Source organism: Herpailurus yagouaroundi, unplaced genomic scaffold (genome assembly GCF_014898765.1).
Source record: "Herpailurus yagouaroundi ecotype Mexico unplaced genomic scaffold, PumYag 166, whole genome shotgun sequence".
In the NCBI taxonomy this organism is placed as follows: Eukaryota; Metazoa; Chordata; class Mammalia; order Carnivora; family Felidae; genus Herpailurus; species Herpailurus yagouaroundi.
The window spans coordinates 22,230,555-22,253,348 of NW_024412407.1; the positions used below are offsets into that span (position 1 = coordinate 22,230,555).

A 22,794-nucleotide genomic window follows, 5' to 3' on the forward strand; every position below is an offset into this window, starting at 1 on the left:
CTTTTCTTTTCTTTTCTTTTCTTTTCTTTTCTTTTCTTTTCTTTTCTCTTCTCTTCTTTTCTTCTTCTTCTTCTTCTTCTTCTTCTTCTTCTTCTTCTTCTTTTGACTGTAAGGCATGGGAGTGGGACCAATTAATCAATATTACTGACTTACAAAGTGATACATACTGTTCTGTTAAGGGGGGCCCCAGGCATCCACTAACTGTCTTTCCCCAAACTGCTTTAGGGATGTGTCAGAGGGAATTATTACAGAATCACCTTTTCTGACCATGTTTAGCAATTGCAAAATTACCCACACCTTTATAATGGCTTGGGTATAAATTGGCTGAAGAATAAAGAAGGAATCAAATAGAAAACTCCCTTATGGTACTGATTATAAACTTTCTTAAATAAGTCATTTTTGATGTTTATTTAAATGTGCTTTTATACTACTTTACAAAAACACAATTTAGTAAAATGTTGTTTCAGTAGGGTTCTTGTGTTGAGATCAAAATTAATTCTTCCGTTTTGTCCCATCACACTTTTTGCTCACTAGGTAACCCTGCCCTGTTCTGGTTCTCAAGGCACATATCCCTGTGGGGGAGCATTTCCTTCAACTTGGCTGTGTTCATCAATTTAGCTGTTGCTCTCTTCTACCCATTTGGGGATGATGGAGATGAAGGCAAGTGCTTGTCTTTCTTTAAATGATAAATATTTCAAAGTTCTAAAAATACTACTCTTAAAAATACATCCCTTAACTATTTAGAGCTTCAAAATAATAATAAGTTAATTCTTGTTGCATAAACTTTTCTGTATTCATTGGAAGTAGACAATGGTGGTAAGTAGATTAGGCAGAAAACAATGGTCAATAGAAATGTTAGTTTTCCAAAACCTCATATACAGAAGAGCTATTAGAGGTATGCTAGACTGGCAAACAAAGCAATGAAAAAGAATTATTATTTCTACCTGATTAGTCTTACTGAAAGCATTTTTAATATGGTATCATCTTAATTATATAAATATATGGGAAAATGAGAGGTTTCTGCAAAAATATCCATTACGATTACCTTAAATAGTGGAATTTGTAATTTGCCCTCTTCCTTGCTTTTTGTTTTGTTTTAGTTTTCGATAGTGAACACACATGGACTCTGAAAAAAATTTTTTTTAATGTACAGCATAGAGCAGAATATGATCATAGAGAATATCTCACATTCTCAGATTAGAAGCTAATTCTTGTTTCCAATCTAAGACTTGTCTATATGATGACTGACTAAAATTAATATTATTTAACTAACAATAAATGAAGTTTTACAAAAGCAAAGATAAGAGATATCTCATTTTACATGAAATGGGAAATAGAAGTGGAATATGCTGAAGGGTGGGACTGTGGAAAGTAAGTTTTGTTTAAGTCTGGCAAAGCGCATGGGAAAATATGTTGCAGGCTTTGGATACATTCGGTAAATAGCTCTGAAATGTGTGTGGAGAGAATGGTTTGAAGGAAAAGATGAGAAACATTAACAAACAAGAACCACAAAGTGCTTTTATATTTCACCTGTTCATAGAATTATTGTAAGAATTGAATGAGATGCTATATAGGTAAAGCATTTGGAACAGTACCTGGCAAGCATTCCATGAAGCTTAGTTGTTGTTGATGTCACTGTTGTTAAATATTAGTACAACAAAGGGAAGCCCAGTGAAAATAATAGTACAATGAGAGCAACAGGTATTTAAGCCGATTTCAGATGAACTGAAAGTGAGCATGAAGGGAAATGAGAATCCAGGACTAATTTGCTATTTCAAAGCTCTCTTACAGTTAATAGACATCAAAATCCAAACCTTTAGGTATAATTTGAATGCCTTTTAAAAAAGTTTGATATTTTAGAAGGCATGCTTGTACTGAAAGAAGAATACTCAACAGTGGAACAGATGGGTGAGGAGTGAAATAGAAAACATAGCAAATATTTGGCCATCCGTTGTGGGAAGTTGCAAATACACCAGGAAGTGGAAACAGCTTTCTTTTCACTGTTTAGTCTTATTTAGTGATGACAGCCCTCTTGGCAGAGAAGAATGTAACTCTTGTAAGAAGAGAAGTCCAGCATGAAATGATAAATTGGTATCATCTGCACACAGAACGTTGAGAGTAGGTTGTAGACTCTCAGTTAATAGAAGCATAAGGTCTTAGATATGGAAGCAATTCTGGAAATCCTCTGATATCAAGTCCTCATTTGACAGATAAAGAGATGGAATCCCAGAGAGGCTAAAAAATGGTAGACCTTAGTAGAAAGTTAACTCCTTTGTTTCCAATCCAGGACTTTTCTACATAGATAATTGGGTTGGGAGCATATAGATAACAGGAAGATGACAAATCTTCATATAGAAGATTATTTTTTCTGAGTTCCATTCTATGATATCCCTTACTTGACCACTAGAGCCAATGTATATAGCCTCTGCTGCCACCTATTGTACATGAAATATAATGGTAATGGGCAATGCCACCCCTCTAGACATCTATTTTTTACTCATTCAGGAGAAAGTAAAATATCTGATACATTTTTGATACTTGCCTAGTAACAGTTATAGCAGTAATATTTATATAATAATAATAGCAGCTGATGTTGTTTACTATTTAGCTTCCGTCAAGCAGAATGCTAAACACTTCACATACATAATTTCATTGACTCTTCCTGACAATCCTATAAAGCAAGCACTTCATCTTTATGGATGAAGATCTGAGGCTTAAGAAGATTTGCCCAATAATTCAGGAGAGGAGTCCATAAATATGTATTTTTTAACAAGCTCCCAAGGTATTGCTGATGCAGCTGGTCATTGAGCAAGCGCTTGAAACCACACGTATAGTACAGTTTGGAGTAAGGCTTCAGCGTCAGAAAGAAATAGGACTAACAAAAACACGACTGAAAAACATGGTGCCTCATCATCATGTGAAGATGCAGATTTTACTCTTCCAAAAGGACTGGGTAATAGTTAATACTAGTAACCAAGGTGGAGGCTCAATCTTAGGTGTCCGTGTCGAGTGAGGGGCACTGATGCTAAGAGAGAAGAGAAGGCATGAGCTGCCATTTTGGCAATATGGAATCCCAAGGTCATGTTTGGCTAACCTAATTACAGTTCTGGATGAGTTACTTAATTATAATTCTATGAATAAAGTTAAAATTTTGGTCAGGATTAGCTCAGTCTTTAGCCTTCAGTTGTACACTATGAGTAGCTAGGAAGACTGAGAAAACAAAGTCAAAACTGAGAAGCGTACTTGGACATCAGAACTGTCTGGAGAAGGATAATCCTGTGCTGGACATGCAAGTTCTCTAATGCTGGATTTTGTCAGACATAGTTTGGGTGACTACTTGCCAAGAGCACTTGGAGGTGATTTAAAGGTGGATTAGTTAAGCATTAACATTCCTTCCACAAAGTACATGAAAATGATGGAGACATGTCAAAGAACACAAGATCCAACTTGCAAAGCTTCCCAGTGACCACATCTGCAGAAATTTTGAGGAAAAAAAATATATTGACAATAATACATAATAACCCATGGAATAAAATGAGAATCTAGGAGTCTATATGGATCATGAGAAAAGAAAGCTCCTCCTTACAATAGTATTCCAATTAATAAAAGTAGAAGGAGGGACACCTGGGTGGCTCAGTCGGTTAAGCTTCCGACTCTTGATTTTGACTCAGGTCATGATCTCGTGGTTTGTGCGTTCAAGCTCTGTGTTGGGTTCTGTGATGACAGTGCGGAGCCTGCTTGGAAATCTCTCTCCCTCTCTCTCTGTCCCCGCCCCATTTTTGCTTTGTTCTCTGTCTTTCAAAATAAACTTTAAAAAAAAACATTAAAAGAAAAATTAAAAATAAATGTAGAAGGAATGATGGATATAGAATATCACCATTTAGAATATCACCATTTGGCAAACAATACCGTAGTAAGAATCATCAATTAAATATTAGTACTACATTTAATGGATGCTAAAATTCACAGGTGAATATTAGATAAAAACGCATAATGAGACACAGGATATTGACATAGTCTCAAAGTGTTTTACCCCAACATACTTATTCATTACGAGAGGAGAAAGAATAACTTTAATTTGGAGAAATCACTTCAAATGATCAGCGTTAATGTCACCAGTAATGAGATGTCAATAACAAGTACCTCTTGATATGATCCACTGACAAGGACATGGCAGTATTAGCCAAAAATACATAAACTGAGGAAATTTTAGACAAACCCCAAATTAGGGACATTCTTCAAAATAATTGGTTAGTAATCTTTAAGCTTATGAAAGATAAAGATAGAGGAACGTTTCAAATTAATAGAGACTAAAGAGATATGACAACTGATATAATATGTGATCCTGGTCCAGATAAAGAATACTAATTGGGCAACTGATAAATTTTGAATAAGGCCTATAGATTAGATAAAAGTGATATATCATAATAAAGTACCTAGGAATAAACTTAACCAAGGAGGTGAAAGACCTGTACTCTGAACAATATAAAACACTGATGAAAGAAACTGGAAATGACACAAAGAAATGGAAAGATACTCCATGCTCACAGACTGAAAGAACCAATATTGTTAAAATGTCCATACTACCCAAAGCAATCTACAGATTTAATGCAATCCCTATCAAAAGACCAACATCATGTTTTACAGAACTAGAACAAATAATCCTAAAATTTTATAGGACGACGAAAGTGGTGGAATATCCAAAGCCGCGCAAAGCTGGAGGCATCACAATCCCAGATTTCTATTATACTACAAAGATGTATAATCAAAACAGTATGGTCTAGCACATACACACACAAAAAGACACATACATCAGTGGAACGGAATAGAGAGCCTAGAAATAAACCCTTGCATTCATGGTCAATTAATCTTTGACAAAGGAGACAAGAATATGCAATGGGAAAAAGATAGTCTCTTCAACAAACGGTGCTCGGAAAACTGGACAGCCACATGCAGAAGAATGAAACTACACACCACTTCCTTACGCTGTCACAAAAATAAACTCAAGATGGATTAAAGATCTAAATGTGAGACCTGAAACTGTAACAGTCCTAGAAGAAAACATAGACAGCAATCTTTTTGACATCAGCCACAGAGATATTTTTCTAGATCTGTCTCCTCAGGCAAGGGAAACAAAAGCAAAATTAAACTATTGAGACTACTCCAAAATAAAAAGCTTTTTCACAGCAAAAGGAAACCATCAACAAAACCAAAAGGCAACCTACTGAATGGGAGAAGATATTTGCAGATATCCGATAAAGGGTTAATATCCCTTAATAAATGTATTCAAAAACTCAAAACATATTGATTTATATTATCAAGGTATATAAGCAATTCAACACTCCCCCCCAAAAAATCAATTAAAAAATGGACAGAGCACCTGAGTAGACAATTTTCCAAAGAAGACATATAGATGGCCAGCAGACATATGAAAAGATGCTCAACATCACTCATCATCAGGGAAATGCAAATTAAAACCACAATTAGATATCACCTTACACAGGTCAGAATGGCTAAAATCAAAACAATAAGAAGTAGCAAGTGTTGGTGACGATGTGGAGATAAAGGAACCTTTGTGCGCTGTTGGTGGGAATGCAAACTGGTGCAGTCACTGTGGAAAATAGTATGGAGGTTCCTCAAAAAGTTAAAAATAGGGTTAAAATAGAATAATTCAACTACTGAGTATTTATCCTGAGAAAATGAACATACTAATTTAAAAAGATATGGGCATCCCTATGTTTATTATAGCATTATTTACAATAGCCAAGATATGGAAGTGAACCCATGTTTATCCAAAAATGAATGGTTAAGTGAAATAAGTCAGTCAGAAAAAGACAAATACAGTATAATTTCACTCATCTGTGGAATTTGAGAAACAAAATAAGTGAACAAACAAAGAAAAAAACAGACAAAAAGACTCTTAAATACTGAGAATAAACTGGTGGCTTCCAGAGAGGAGGTGGGTGGGGAATGAGTGAAATAGAGAAAAAGAATTAAGAGGACATTTATCTCGATAAGCACTGAAAAATGTATAGAATTGTTAAATCATTTCATTGTTCACCTGGAACTAATATAACACTGCATGTTAATTATACTTCAATTTAAAAAAGAAAAGATAAATAAAAATAAAAAATGGTGTATTGCATTAATTTCTTGATATTCATGACTGTAATATGGTTATGTAAGATGGAATCCACGTGAGGGGGATATAGTAATTTTGCATTATATTTGCAGCTGTTATATAAATCTGAAAGTGTTTTGGAATGAAAAGTAAAAAAAGAAAAAATAAATATGAGGATTCTGTCCAACTCTAAAGTCCCTGGATTCTGGGTATAGACATTGATCGTGAAATCACCTGGGAAATCCTGGGCCAAAAAAAAAAAAAAAAAGGCTTTGGTCATAATGAGCCACTTTTCCCAACCCCACACCCTACTACAGGCTGTTCCAGAGTCATTGTGGCCACTGTGGCAGTGAGGACAGGGATGCTGACAGAGGCAATGGGCTGTGTAAGCTTTCTCCAACCATGTTTTCCAGCCTGATCACACATGAACTGGGAATTACTGGTGTTTATATATCTAGTGTACTGTTGGATTGTAATATTAACTGAGAGAGCATTGTCTCCCTTCAACCATAGTGGTGGTGTATAATAATTAACAGAAGGGTCACCTGGGTGGCCCAGTGAGTTAAGCAGCCAACTCTTGATTTCGGCTCTGGTCATGATCTCATGGTTCCTGAGATAGAGCCCTACTTCTTAAGATTCTCTCTCTCCCCCCTTGCCTGCTGCCCCTTCCCCATGTGCATGTGTACTTTCTTTCTTGAAAAATTTTTTGAGAATAAAATAAATAGAATAAATATAAAAGAAGTAATTAAAGGGAGGTACTTAAGGGGAAGGTGATTCTCAGGGGATCAGCTTAGTGCACTCTCTCCCCAAATCCTGCTGTAGATCATTGCCTTTCATTGCCAGGCTTTGAAGAGCTCAGTTTGAATTTTTTTGTTTGTTTGTTTGTTTGGGGGAATATTATGCAGTAGTTTTTATTTATTCAACTATAAAAACTATGGCAATTTTTTTGATGGGTAACACTTTAGAGTAACACTATATTGCTATACATTTGGTTGAGGATCAGATTGGATTCAGGAACAAGTGAAAACAATAACAAAAATCTTCAAACATTGAAACAAAGAAATACTTTTTTTCTCCCCTTTAATTAAATGCTACTTTCCCATAGGCTTCCCTAGACTGGTTTGCAGTCTAAGGTGATAGGAAACAAGGCTTTGGGCATTCTCAAGAGACTGCAGGTTAAGCTATGGTGCCAAGCAGGAGACTGAAACCCTGATCTGAGTGTTAATCTTAGGCATGTTCTGAGAACAGAGGCAGATTCTCAAATGTTGCCTAGTGTTCTTTCCTCTGAACCAATTATATTTTCCCTTCTCTGGCTAATTCAGTGCAGTAACAATCCTGTCACTACCTTTCCTGGTTATGTGGAGGGAACCTGACAGGAATGTGTGGCTTCTGACTGGAGAGACAATGGACTAGCTTTGATCTATCTCCTCCCGAACAGTGAGGAGTTGCTGAGGAAGGCCTCTTTGGGCAACTGAAAGGTCCTGTGTCTTGGGATAAACATTTCTTACCCTTGGGAAATGGAGGACCTCTCAGCATGAAGCTGTGAGCTCTTGAAGGCAGCTCCACTTGACCGCTCTCCTCTGTCCCACACGATTCAACTTGGTAACTGGGCTGTAGGAAACTTTGTTAGATGTAAAAACAAAAAGAAGTTAACACAGGTCGCTTTTTATGCCATTCTAAATATTTTGGGTTTTTTCTCTCATTTCCTCTACCATTTTTGGAGAGGAAGCCCTTTTTTCCCCCTGACTTTTCCCAATGGTATGGATTGATTTTGATTGGTCATTTCCACCAGGAATCATAGATGACTGATGCCAGGTTTAGGAAGGGTGAGCTCAGTTTACATTTATTCAGGAATGCAAGGTTTATTTGTATGGCTATTGGTTTTGGTTTTGGCTTCTTTGTTTGGTTGATTGGTTTATTTATTTAACATATGCCTCTCTAAAAAGGAAACTTGTGCCCAGAGTTGAGTAATGAGGTTATGGCTGCAGCTGTTGGTGCTAGAGAAGATCCTAGATGTCCATCCAGAAGCTGAACATTTGCCATGCCAACTGCCCCTGCCCAGTTTGGAAAAGGCAGACTAATTAGTGGAGAAAATTGCTGCTATGGGAATTTCTTATATCCAGAGAACATGTTTTTTTTCCTAAATCAGTTTCAAATTTAGAGTGCAATTTGTTTTTCCCTCCAGTGCTTTGTGTTAAAGAAAGTTAAGTTCTTCAAGGTGATTTTAATTCATTCAATTTAATAGCAACCATTGATGAAGTGTGTCTATATGCCAGGCACTGTACTAGGCCCTAAAGACACGGAGGTTGGTAAAGCTGTCCTTGCCCTCAAGGAGTTTATGGTCTAATTAAGGGACGAAGAAATGAATAAGGCACAATAGTGAAGACCACCCATGGATTTATGGCTGGATGTCTACTTTAGCTGGAATGAGGTGGGAGAAACAGGAAAGTCTTAGGAGGTTACATGGAAGGCAGAGAAATGGAGAGAGACTTGAGGTAAGAAGCAGCATGTTCTGTACAGTAAGCTATAAACGAGTTACTATGAAGTGGATAAGATACTCCCATTATGTGAATTGAATTGAGGTCGCCAAGTTTGCTGTTTGAATTTTCTCCCATAAAGGACAAACTTCGTACTTTTTAAGACTTAAAAATATGTAGAGTGAATTTTTAAAAAAATTCCATTATTAAAGTAACAATGCTTATAATAGAAAATTTATACAAATATAAAATATTAAGAAGTCACCCCTCCCACGTTTAGTGGGTAAAAACTCTCTTTGACAATTTGTACTGTACTTTGTCAGAGTTTAAATTTATTACTATTTTTGGGGCGCCTGGGTGGCGCAGTCGGTTAAGCGTCCGACTTCAGCCAGGTCACGATCTCGCGGTCCGTGAGTTCGAGCCCCGCGTCGGGCTCTGGGCTGATGGCTCAGAGCCTGGAGCCGGTTTCTGATTCTGTGTCTCCCTCTCTCTCTGCCCCTCCCCCATTCATGCTCTGTCTCTCTCTGTCCCAAAAATAAATAAATGTTGAAAAAAAAATTAAAAAAAAAAATAAATTTATTACTATTTTTGCATTAAATCTTCAGCCTGAGGCCAATGTGACCATTCTTACAGAATATGATTGCACCTATTGACAATTGGCGATACTGCCATTTTAAGTAACTTTTAAGTTTATTAACTTCACAAATATGTATCTAGCATTAAACTATGTGCAAGGTACTACATTAGATGCTCTTTGAGTTCTTTCTACAAAGGGATCAAATGCCCAGTTTTTTTAAATATAATTTATTGTCAAATTGGCTTACATATGACACCCAGTGCTCATCCCAACAAGTGACCTCCTCAATGCCCATCATCCATTTTCCCCTCTCCCCCACTCCCCATAACCCTTGGTTTGTTCTCTGTATTTAAGAGTCTCATGGTTTGCCTCCCTCCCTCTCTGTTTGTAACTATTTTTTTCCCCTTCCCTTGCCCCATGGCCTTCTGTTAAGTTTCTCAAGATCCACATAGGAGCGAAAACATATATCTGTCTTTCTCTGACTGACTTACTTCACTCAGCATAATACCGTCCAGTTCCATCCATGTTGCTGCAAATGGCATGATTTCATTCTTTCTCATTGCCAAGTAGTATTCCATTGTATACATAAATCACATCTTCTTTATCCATTCATCAGTTGATGGACATTTAGGCTCTTTCCATAATTTGGCTGTTGTTGAAAGTGCTGCTATAAACATTGGGGTGCAAGTGCCCCTATGCATCAGCAGTCCTGTATCCCTTGTGTAAATTCCTAGTACTGCTATTGCTGGGTCATAGGGTAGTTCTATTTTTAATTTTTTTTGAGGAATCTCCACACTGTTTTCCAGAGCAGCTGCACCAGTTTGCATTCCCACAAACAGTGCAAGAGGGTTCCCATTTCTCCATATCCTCGCCAGCATCTATGGTTTCCTGAGTTGTTCATTTTAGCCACTCTGACCAGTGTGAGGTGGTATCTCAGTGAGGCTTTGATTTGTCTTTCCCTGATGATGAGTGACGTTGAGTATCGTTTCATGTGTCTGTTGGCCATCTGGATGTCTTCTTTGGAAAAATGTCTATTCATGTCTTCTGCTCATTTCGTCACTGGATTATTTGTTTTTTGGGTGTAGAGTTCAGTGAGTTCTTTATAGATTTTGGATACTAGCCCTTTATCTGATATGTCATTTGCAAATATCTTTTCCCATTCCATTGGTTGCCTTTTAGTTTTGTTGATTATTTCCTTTGCAGTGCAGCAGCTTTTTATCTTCATGAGGTCCCAATAGTTCATTTTTGCTTTTAATGCCTTTAGAGATGTGTGAAGTAAGAAATTGCTGTGGCTGAGGACAAAGAGGTTGTTGCCTGCTTTCTCCTCTAGTGCTTTGATGGTTTCCTGTCTCACATTGAAGTCTTTCATTCGTTTTGAGTTTCTTTTTGTGTATGGTATAAGAAAGTGGTCTAGTTTCATTCTTTTTTTTTTTTAATTTTTTTTAATGTTTATTTATTTTTGAGACAGAGAGAGACAGAGCATGAGCAGGGAAGGGGCAGAGAGAGAGGGAGACACAGAATGTGAAGCAGGCTCCAGGCTCCGAGCTGTCAGCACAGAGCCCGATGCGGGGCTCGAACTCACGAACTGTGAGACCATGACCTGAGCCGAAGTTGGACACTTAACCGACTGAGCCACCCAGGCGCCCCTAGTTTCATTCTTCTACATGTTGCTGTCCAGTTCTCCCAGCATCATTTCCTAAAGAGACTGTCTTTTTTTCCATTGGATACTCTTTCCTGCTTTGTCAAAGATTAGTTGGCCATACATTTGGGGATCCGATTCCAGGTTTTCTATTCTATTCCATTGGTCAATGTGTCTGTTTTTGTGCCAATACCATACTGTCTTGATGATTAAAGCTTTGTAGTAGAGGCCAAAGTCTGGGATTGTGATGCCCCCACTTCGGTTTTCTTCAGTATTACTTTGGCTATTCGGTGTCTTTTGTGGTTCCATACAAATTTTAGGATTGCTTGTTCTAGCTTCGAGAAGAATGCTGGTGCAATTTTGATTGGGATTGCATTGAGTGTGTAGATTGCTTTGGGTAGTATTGACATTTTAACAATATTTATTCTTCCAATCCATGAGCATGGAATGTTTTTCCATTTCTTTGTATCTTCTTCAATTTCCTTCATAAACTTTCTATAGTTTTCAACATACAGATCTTTTGCATCTTTGGTTAGGTTTATTCCTAGGTATTTTATGGCTCTTGGTGCCGTTGTGAATGGGACCAGTTTCTTTCTCATTCTGTTGCTTCATTATTGGTATATAAAAATGCAACTCATATCTGTTTGTTGATTTTGCACCCTGCAACTTTGCGGAATTCATGTATCAGTTCTAGCAGTCTTTTGGTGGTCAAATGTCCAGTTTTAAGTGCATGGTTACAATTTCTTGTTTAATCAGGGCTCCTGGGTGGCTCAGGCAATTAAATGTTGACTCTTGATTTGGGCTTAGGTCATGATCTCACAGTTTGGTTTGTGGGATCGAGGCCCTGCATTGGGTTCATGCTGACAGCGTGGAGCCTGCTTGGGATTCTCTCTCTTCCTCTGTCTCTTCCCCTCTCCCACTCATAGGCATGTGCTTCTTGCTCTCGCTGTCTCTCTCTCAAAACAAACAAACAAACAAACAAACTTAAAAAAACACACAATAATTTCTTATTTAGTCTAGGGGAAATCTTGGCAGGCCAGATACTGTCTAGGAAAGAATAGTCAAGATGTGTTTAGCCTATCAGGCATTAATAACAATGAGCAGTGTAACTATTAGTGTCAACACTAGGATTTTTAAAATAAGAATGTCATGGGGTGCCTGTGTGGCTCAGTTAAGCGTACAACTATTGATTTCTGCTCAGGTCATGATGTCATGGTTCATGAGTTTAAGCCCTGGTTTGGGCTCTGCACTAACAATGTGGAGCCTGCTTGGGATTGTCTATCTCCCTCTCTCTGTCTCTCTGTCTCTCTGTCTCTCTGTCTCTCTGTCTCTCTCTCTCTCTCTCTCAAAAATAAATAAATAAACATTTAAAAATAATAAAATAAGAATGTTGCACCAAGCCACTGCTTGTGAATTATACTGAAGAGTCCAGTGACTGGCTGAATGTTGTTAAATGAACATAGATATTGGCAGTTTTAGTAAACTTAAGAGTGAAGCTCCACAACTAGCAAATTTTTAACCAGAGACTTAGTTATGGACTCAAAATGAGCTCACAGATTATGTTTTTGTTTATTCATTTAATCAATGAATATTTACTCATTGCTGCATGCCACATTTGTGATAGGCCCAGAGATCACTCTTACAAAGCTAACATTCTGACAGAGTCCAAATAAGAATGAGAGAAAGTTGAAGGCGCTATGGTCTCCATGGATCTTTGAGATCTGTGAAGCTAGGGTTGTTGGTGGTCAGGCTATGTTTTGGTAGACATAAAGTGTGAATCAGCCAACATAGTAATCAACATGAATTGGGTGCCCATTTTGTTAGCATTGCCAGAAGATGGGAATTAGGCTAATTTCCAGAGAATTGTATCCCCTCTTCTTTCCCCATCTTCAAAGTCATGTAATCAGATCATAAATATGGTGAGGAGCTTAGATCAGCTCTCTCTTCCCAAATTTCTTTCATCACTGTTTGTTTGAGGCAACATGATATATAATAAACACTGAAGAAAAAAAAAAACAGCTAATGCTGTTTACTTCCCGACTTGTTTTGTTTTGTTTTTTAACGCCTAACAGACTCTTCCTACCTATTTTTGATCTATTAGCACTCACTATGAACTAAAGGCTTACACAGAATTCATTGAAGGAATTCAAATAATCCCAGGGTGTCAGTGATAATACAGAAACTCTACACACCAAAGCACTTGTGGTGTTTTGCATGTAGAAGTGAATTTTATAAATAATGAAACTGGCCAAAAGAAATAACTAGTGGAAAATCTCCATTTTGTTGTTTCCCCTGTGACTTCATTAGCCAATAGACCCGTGTTTGAGGTCCTACAGCTGATCTAATCAGCCCAAGAATGTAGCCCCTTACTTTACTTCTGCAAATCCAGCACCCCCAACCTTCACCCAGGGATTCCTCGAATCCACATAGTGAGTACAAATATCAATGAATTATACTTTTTTAAAAAGGAAATATATTTTTTAAACTTGTTTTGGGTAATTTCTAAAGAAATTTTGTTTGTAATGGCATTCATTTTTTTAAGTGTTTGGCCACTTTTGTTTTCTGAGGCTTTAAATAGCTCACCATCTTTTTAGAACTTGAGTTGCGTCTCAGAACATACACTCATACACACATATACACATTCGTACACATATATACACATGTATGTGTTAACAGTTAAAGCTTATGTCTATTTTATTAAAGACTGGATATTTTACATTCTTTTTTTTTTTAATGTTTATTTTTTGAGAGAGAGAGAGAGAGACAGAGTGTGAGCAGGGGAGGGACAGAGAAAGAAGGAGACACAGAATCTGAAGCAGACGCCAGGCTCTGAGCTGTCAGAACAGACCCCGACACGGGGCTCAAACCCACGAACCATGAGATTATGATCTGAGCTGAAGTTGGATGCTTAACCGACTCAGCCACCCAGGTGCCGCTAAAGACTGGATATTTTACATTCTGAATTCTTTAGAAGAATCTATAATATAGAAGCTTCATGACAATAGAAGAAAGCAAGGTATGAGTTCAGTGAAAAAAATACTTGGTTTCACATGATGTAGCTGCACACTTAATAGTCATTAATCCTAAATTTTGAATTAAGGTTCCCAAGTGAGCTACATCTAGCAGAAGAAGCATTTAACCGATAACTCTCATAGGAGAGAAAGATGAACAATTCTCTGACTTAATGGAAGGAACATTAACTAGGGAGTATTTAAACATCCTGAAAATAATCACAAACTTTCTGGATGTGTAATAATGAGGGATGTGTTCAGAGACATTGCCTCTAAATATATAGTGTGTAGAGTGGGTTGTTATGAAATTCGGTGTCTTATGGCTTGACTTGCTGTTGTTATATAAGGTGGAGTGGCAAAGAGTTTTACATTTTCTACTTTTGTCCTCAGTAAAAATAAACTTCTTCCACATTTTACAGGTACGCTTTCCCCGTTGTTCTCAGTTCTACTTTGGATAGCAGTTGCAATCTGCACATCGATGCTGTTTTTCTTCCCCAAGCCTGTGGGTATTCGGCCATTTCTTGTGTCAGTAATGCTCAGATCAATATATACAATAGGTCTTGGGCCTACATTAATACTTCTTGGTGCAGCTAATGTAAGTACTTTACTTAGCTTTGTCCTATTATAAATTAATTAAAAATGTACTAACTATAAAAGTGTAACTATATATTTTAACTCATGTATGCATAGTAAATTCTTATGTGTTGTGAATCCAAATTAATGAGAGTTTAATTTGTACATTCTTAATTTTGAGGAGAAAAAAATGCCAAGTAAAAATTTGATATATTTAAGAAGGTGGCATTTGAGGCGTGACCCAGTTCTGCAATCAATTTAATCCAATCCAGTTTTAATGCCTTCTATACCCAAAGCTATTGACAAAAATGCTTCTGAGCCACTGTTAACATCCTAAAGTGACTTCTAAATCACCCAAGAAAGATTAAATTATATTTGGTAGAATTTTAGAAGTACCTTTTATAAAATGATCAAAGAAAAAAGGATTGCTATATGAGAAAATACGAAATTGGTCTCTTTTTGTGTGAACAAAACCTATAAACTTGTGAAAGACACAGATGAAATTAATATTTTTTTCACTAAATTTTAAAATATTAGAACAAAGGAGCACATTTCAAAACCTCTGTTAGGTAGGTTTAGAATAAGTAAGCCAGAGTACTATTGTATAGCAATATGTATAGCATTAATGTATACAATTATTAGCATATTGTATACATTAGCATATATATTATATATGTATATATATGTGTATATTAGCATATACAAATAGCAATAATTGTACTCAAGAGATAAAATTTTAAAGGGATTAGACAGCTTTCTACATGGTATAGCTATAAAGGAATATTAAGAAAAGGGCAAATCCTCAGGTTAATGAAAGAAAAAATGTTCAATTAGTATATTGCTAATATGTCTGCTGAATACCTGAAGCACTGTCTATATCTTGTACTGTGTTTCTAACATAATGTCCTATATTCTGGTATCTGCATAAATGACTTATCTCCCCTACTACATTATACATTTCTTATGGATAATGATTGACCATTCAGTGTCTTGGATTGTCATTGGTACTAACAAATATTTCTTTAATGAATTAACTAATGAGTGAGTGAATGAATGAGTGAAAAATTATCTTTGTATTCTTCTACATTTACAGTGCCTTGTACATAAAATACATGGCAAGTATTTACTGAGAATGAATAAATGAAATAGTCAACCAAACTTTTGAGAATTATAAAGCTGAGATAGAATGACCAAGTCTGTGTTTCTGACCATTAGCATATTACACTTCTTTGAAGGTTCAACATGGTATATATGACAGGTCCCAGTTAGAACATTCAGGCAACCAAATTACCAGTTATTCCTCAATCACTGTCAATAAAGGGAAGTTTACTGTACATGCAAAGAGATCTATCAGTGAAGAATTCTGTCAAGTACCAAATATACAATTCCTAAGCTTTTTGAGGGCAGGGGTTGTCATGTTCATGGTATAATCCTGCCCTCCTCACTCCCTCATTCCCAACTCCATTTTTCTCCCACTTCATGCCTACTACTTAAACATTCAAAAATTATTTACTTGAACTGAACTTGTACTTTGAATGTTTTGAAAATAAGCTAATTTTGCAATATTGCCAACCAAGCTAATTGAAGAATCTTCATGGATTTATCTAAAATTTTCTAAATTGGGGTGCTTTGGTGGCTCAGTCAATTGAGCGACCGATTTTGGCTCAGGTCATGATCTCCACCGTTTCTGAGTTCGAGCCCCACGCCGGGCTCTCTGCTGACAGCTCAGAGCCTGGAGCCTGCTTTGGATTCTGTGTCTCCCTCTCTCTCTCTCTCTCTCTCTGCCCCTTCCCCACTCATGCTCTGTCTTTCTCTCTCAAAAATAAATAAACATTAAAAAAATTAAAAAAAAATAAAATTTTCTAAATCTATTAGAAAACTTGAATTAAGGAAGTCTGGCTTATTATTTGAAAAAAATACATTCAATTTTGAGCCAGATTATTTGAAGAAGCAAATAATATTCATAAAATGGCAGCTGGTCTTCAATAAGACATTAATTCAAGAAAGAGAATCTAAGTTTGATAAGTTGAAATAATAGCTAGCTAGAGTTGGGCCAGAAAAAAACAAGCATTTATTGGGCCTCTGCTATCTGATAGACATTGAAAACACCAAGAAGTGGAGAATGTGGTTCTTGCCATACAGAAGCTTCAAGAACATATAAAGAGATAAGGAAAAACATTTTAATGTCTATTGTGGAAACCAAAAACATTTGGAATTATTTTTCCTTTCCCCCTTGGGGACAGGTTAAAAAGATGATTTCTGCCTAAGGTTTGGTGAGAATAGTTTCATTACAGGAAATGACAATTCATATAAGAGGCAAGTATTGTACTTTAATTTCTTCATGGGGAGAAAATACATGGAAATGTATCTTTCTTATTAACTGTATGATTCTGTGAGTACTCTTCTATTTCTCACGGCATAAAAAAATCCATTTGCACACCCCCTGAATGGTATATTATAATTTGGTAGTTCAGGGTATTTTGACAAAGAAAATAATCAACTTTAATTTGAAACAAACAAACTGGATAGAATAATTGTGATTTTGATAATATTGTTAGAAGTTTTATCTATAGTTTTGATACTGTACAGATTAATAAAATGTTTTAGCCAATAATCATTCACCTTAACTTTTAACATAACAAGCTTCTTACTGTGCTTTACCATTTCCCAGGAGGCAGGAAAACAATCCAAACATTAATCAGTCCTGTTTTGTAACTTAGGATTTAATATATTTATTTACATAATTGGTACTTAAAAGTTTGCATTGTGTAACAGGTAAAACTAGAAGTGCTAAAATTATAAGTATCAGAAGTAGGGAGAAACAAAAGCAAATATCTACCTGACAGTTATGCCTTAATGAGAATCAGAATTCGAGATAGGCAGATCAAGCCTCTGAGTGTAATTTTTCTCATCAGTGAAATGAAGATATTAAAGCTTAGTCTTCACCCACCACTTGTTGAAAGGATGAATGTGAAGATTTAGAACAGGGCAGTAACAGTGATGCTATAATACCAAAAAAGGCTACCATTTATCAAGCTCCTAATATGTGAAGTGCTATTTAATTGTAAAACATTGGTACCATAATCATAAAAGTAATTGTGTTTCGGTTCACAGAGAGTTATTTGTTTCTGACTCAGCGTCTTTCATAATGTTAAGCAAATGTAGACAGTCACTTTTCTGGAACAGGAAACAAGTGGAAGGAAAAACCTCAATGTATGTTCTGGGCATTTAATATTATCAGTTTCCGTTTATTATGATGCTCCATTTTTATCATCTTCACTCATTTCTAAAATCAAAGTTTTGTTTAGATTGCAGCTAATTTCTCTGTCTTGTCACAAGGGTTCTCTCAATGTTTAAGATGTTTCAAAAAATTCAGGTGTTTTTCTCTTAAAATGCATACCTTATAACCCAGTACAGTTTACTTCTCATTGTCTACATTGTAATGGAAATTAACATATTGTTTTGGTAAATATAAACACACATTTTATAAATTTTGGATCACCTAATATTTCTATACCACTAATAATGATAATATTCCCAGTCATATGGATGCTATATAATGTATTTAACCGTTCCACTAATTTTTATTATTTACATTTTTAGATATTTTTTCTAATAATGCAGTAAATACCTGTGTAAGATCTTTTAATATCGTCTAAATACTCTTATGTACAATGTTATTTTCTTCTGTAGTAGTGCCTGGAAATGTGTAATTTATTTAGGGCACTTGTAAATTATTTGCCTTTCTACAGTTATTTGTAAGGTGAAAGTGTTTCCTTCTGCCGAAACTTGGTCTTGCCATTTTGCAGACAGGAGAGACAGGTGGAGTTTAGCAGAGAGCTGTCTATTAGCAATAAGCCACAGTGTTCAAATTTAGTAGTGTCATGCCCTCAGTTACTTACCTGCAGATAGTTTCCTGGTAGGGCTCATGTTACTGCTATAATGTTGAGCCCACCATATGTTCATTTAACATATACAAATTCAATTATATATTCTGAGTCAAAGCATTCTCTCTCTGTCTCTCTCTCTTTCTCTCTCTCTCTCTCTCTCTCTCTCTCACACACACACACACACACACACACACACAGCCTGTGTTTCATATAATATGGTCACTAGATGCTCAGAACTAATTCTGATATTCAGTTGTAGTAGTAGAAAACTGCTTTAGTTGCTGGAGGAAGGACTAGCATGTGTTGAATTTATTAAAAGACAGTATAGTTTACACCACCCTTGTTTATGATACTGTTTTGTCAGCAATTTAAAAGATTTCCAGGGTGATATTGACTACCTGAAAATTTTCCTATGCTTTGACCATACAACCGTATCCTGTGTAAGATGTAACACTACTGAAATGGAGATTTTTTGTAACACTATTGAAATGGAGAGTTTTGAATCAAATCGCATCAGTTTTAGTAAGGATGATGGTTGATGAAAATATAGTAATGTAGTTAATATGTAGTTCAATAAATTCAATTTTACTTTTCAATAAATACTAGATGGCCTTTTTCAGCGGGGGTGGGGGGACGCTATAGTTTATTCCTGAAAATTGGTTATTGTTTTCCCCTAGGCACAACGTAAGATGGGGATAGAATTCCTGATCAGGGACATAGAACCAAATAAGACAAAAAGGATAACATAAAGGCAGCTATAAATTTCTGTAATCACATAGAACAGTAAAATTTAAAGGACATCCCATAGAATTCTAGACCGTCGAGGCACCTTAAGGATTATTCACTTCCAGGCATTTCATTTTAGAAATGAGTATACAGAATCCGACAGAGACCAGGAAGATTTACTAAAGCAACTGTGGCAGAGCCAAGAATGGAGCCCAGATGGTCCAACTTCTAGTCCAGTGTCTTTCTATTCTGCTGCATTGTTAAAAGTCCTGCAAAGACATATCAGTGAATTATGAAGCATATATGAAAACAGAACTGTACTATATAATTAATTTACCCAATTAAAATTAATGAACTTGATTCACTCTACATTAATTAACAAATGGGCATTAATTTTGTTTTTGCTTTTAGAAAACCTATTGGCAAATCATTTTTCAAAAGGCCACACAGAAAGCTTACATTGATGCTGTTTCCCTACCCGACTGCCTGCTTTTCCCTCACCATCACCCGAGTCACCTCATCCTCAACAAAATGTACAGTGAAAGGCAATTTTGAAGAATAGATGGAAAATGTTAAAAATATGTGGGACAGTTGTGGTCATTTAGATTAGTATGCTGATTCAAGAGTCTTCTCAGCACCAATTCAGAAGGGGCTGGTCTCTTAACCACCTTGTCAAGTTCGCACTCCCTCTATTTATCATTGCCCACACAGACCCTTGCCTCAGAAACGAAGATTGCCTAGGTAACGGTATTGACAAATGAAGGACTAGTTAGACAACATCAAGCGAGTCATGGCATGAAAAGGGAGAATAAGTTTTGTAATTTCTTCGTTACTATAAATATTCCCAACTTTCATGGAAATGCTCTATAAAAACAATGTATACATTTCAGGGTCACGGTGCAGGAGAAAACAGAGTTCAACTTCTTTCCTACCCACATCCTTGGTATGAACTTATTTCTCCTTGGTATGAACAAAGTACAATTTCCTTCCTTCTGATCTCCACAGAAATAGATGGATGTCACTGCCAATATCAACTCCACTCTAGTTTGAGACGTAGTCAAGAGAACAGGGACATATCCATCAACACCACGCTCTAGATCAAAGTTCAAGGAAAATAAAAATCAACCTGTAAACAAAGAAGGCAAACCTTTATTTTTCATGCAAAAGTATCAGTGGCTTTTTTAGGCAGAAATAAGGCTTTTGCATTATTTGAGAACTGAAGTGTATTGCTTTGAGAACTTGAATTCAATGTATTGTTTTTCCTCAGTGTATAGATTTATAAATAGTTTTCTTGCATCATTTTTTAATGATCCAGTTTAGGGAAGTAAAGATCAGGAAACAACATGTGAACAATTTGTCTTGAACATATCCACCCTTCTGAAAAGTCATAATTCCAGGTTTTAACTTTATTTTTTACAGAACTTATTATTTCTTTTTTGTATTGATAAACTATAGTGGGTGAATCAAGGCAAATAATTTGAACTTAAATAGCCATTCAAAACAATTTAAAGAGTAAAACATTGAATATTACTTCACCTAGACATTCTGTATTTCACCATCTTCATGGTTGTTTATTGTCAAATAGCACACTTATCTGAACACCTTGTATATATTTCCTGTATATATTTGTATATATTTCCTGAGTTTTTTAAATGATGACTTTTTATAATATTAAACTTACTCTTGGATAATAATCATAAAGACATCCATTATACTGTAACAATGCTTAATAATAAAGATCCGATGATAAAATACTAAAATAATGAAGTACAACTTTCTGCTTGACATTATTCAAGTTCTCAAAAAGATGATGGAAGAACTGATAATACTGATTATTGAAAAGATAGTTAATTAGCATGGTGAAATTTTAGGGAAGGTTGAACTTCTATGCTATTGATTCAGTTTGACTGTTAACACATTTCTCATTTTGTCTGTATTGATTTGGACTTCAGAAAGTTGAAGGAAAAGGTTTTTCCCATCTCTTAAATTTCACTTCTGCCTCAAAGTGTTATGCTCCTTCTTATGTTATTTAAAATCATTCCATAAGGCAATTTTTTAAATATATAATATAGCTAAAGTCAACAATGTTGCAAAAAAGCAACGTGTTTTCCCTAACTTAAGTTTGGACTAGAAAGACAAATATGGTGCCATCAGATAACTTGAAGAACTCCGGAAACAATTTGGAAGAACAGAAATTTGAAATCTATAATTCTTTCCATGACGACTAAGAGGCAGAATTGGCTCTTTAGTTTATAAATAAAGCAGTGACTCCAGAACCAAATATATGACACTAAGTTTACGATAACTGTGTTCTTTGGAAGTCACCGCACAGATCACTGTTATTGCCAAAGAATCTCAGTGTAAATTTCTATATTCCAAAGTTACACCACAAAAGACAATTTTAAATAGTTTAAACACAAATACATAGCACCAAGCATAATAAACACTCCAAAATATCTAATGAATAATTACTTCACATGGAGCTTAGAAAATATATGCATAAATTATATTTATTTTAATCTAACTGCATAAGTATATTTATATTTTCATGTATTTAAATTAAATTCAAGAATCACCTTTAATGGCTTAATTTTTAAAAATAATATTCAGTAGAGAAAGTCTAGGCTAAAAAAATCAAGGATAGATCTTTTCTGGATATTTTCAGAGAAGATACTTTTCTGTTACATACCCAATATAATAAAAATATTACATATATTATTTTTAATATGGAAAATATGATGAGTAGTATTTAAAGCATCATTGTACTAAGTGTTTCAAATGCATTATGAATTGTTTAATACTCTGAAGAGGTCTATGCGGTGGGAGTTCCTTTACTCCAATTCTTCCGAAGAAACAGTCCAGGCCTGCAGCTGCATGGCCAGGGTGCGACAGGGGTGAGACAGCCAGGGTTTAAATTCAGGTCTGCCTCGATTGTCCAGCTGGGGCTCTTCATCATTCTCATTTTCCCTGGAACTGCAGACCATACAACTTTTGTGTGTATTACGTTTACATGCAGATTTGTAAGCAGTGCTGAAAAATCACCAAATAAAAAAATGAGAAAAGAAAACCACAGAACTCGTGAATAGTAGGTTTTGCCAATGACTGCTATTTTTATGAGTTTCCAGATAAATAAGACAGTAAAATCTAATCTTTTCCTCCCTGTAGCTTTGTAATAAAATAGTGTTTCTGGTGAGTTTTGTGGGAAATCGTGGCACTTTCACCCGAGGCTACCGAGCGGTCATCCTGGATATGGCCTTTCTCTACCACGTGGCGTATGTCCTGGTTTGCATGCTGGGCCTCTTTGTCCATGAATTCTTCTATAGCTTCCTGGTGAGTACTTCTCCGTGTGGACAATCAATGCTGAAAAAATACACAATGCTGCCTCTTCCTTTGATTTTTTTTTTTAAAGCAGGGCCTGACATTTAGGACAAATTATGTTATTTTTAGAACTTCCTAGGAAAAGTGTGAATTATTATTATTTTTAATCTTTTCCTCTGAGAAACCACATAGGTGGTGGAATTCTTTATTTCCTCTCTGAGAAGTCACTAACGACCCCACCTCTTGACCCAGGCTTCATATAGCAGCTGCTTTTGGTTTCGGCCAAATCCTTACTTCGCTTTACATTTAGAGAGTCTCAAACAGAGTGTAGGGGGAAAGTATGGGGATATATTTTCATAGTACTGGAATCATTGCATTTTGTTTACAACAACAAATATTATTGTAACTTTAGAATGGCGTATACATAAAATGAGGGAGAAACTGCCAACCTAGTAAAAAAAA

The 22,794-nt window shown here is 35.9% G+C and overlaps 1 protein-coding gene across 4 annotated transcripts in view; it reads left to right on the forward strand.

Moving 5' to 3' along the window:
- ITPR2 (inositol 1,4,5-trisphosphate receptor type 2) overlaps positions 1-22,794 on the forward strand; it is a 509,643-nt gene that overhangs the window by 399,624 nt on the left and 87,225 nt on the right. For all 4 annotated transcript variants that reach the window (XM_040488604.1, XM_040488605.1, XM_040488607.1 and 1 more), the window contains 3 exons: positions 535-660; positions 14,245-14,420; positions 22,180-22,344. In XM_040488604.1, the coding sequence (XP_040344538.1) occupies positions 535-660; positions 14,245-14,420; positions 22,180-22,344 (467 nt within the window). The remainder of the gene's footprint in view (positions 1-534; positions 661-14,244; positions 14,421-22,179; positions 22,345-22,794) is intronic.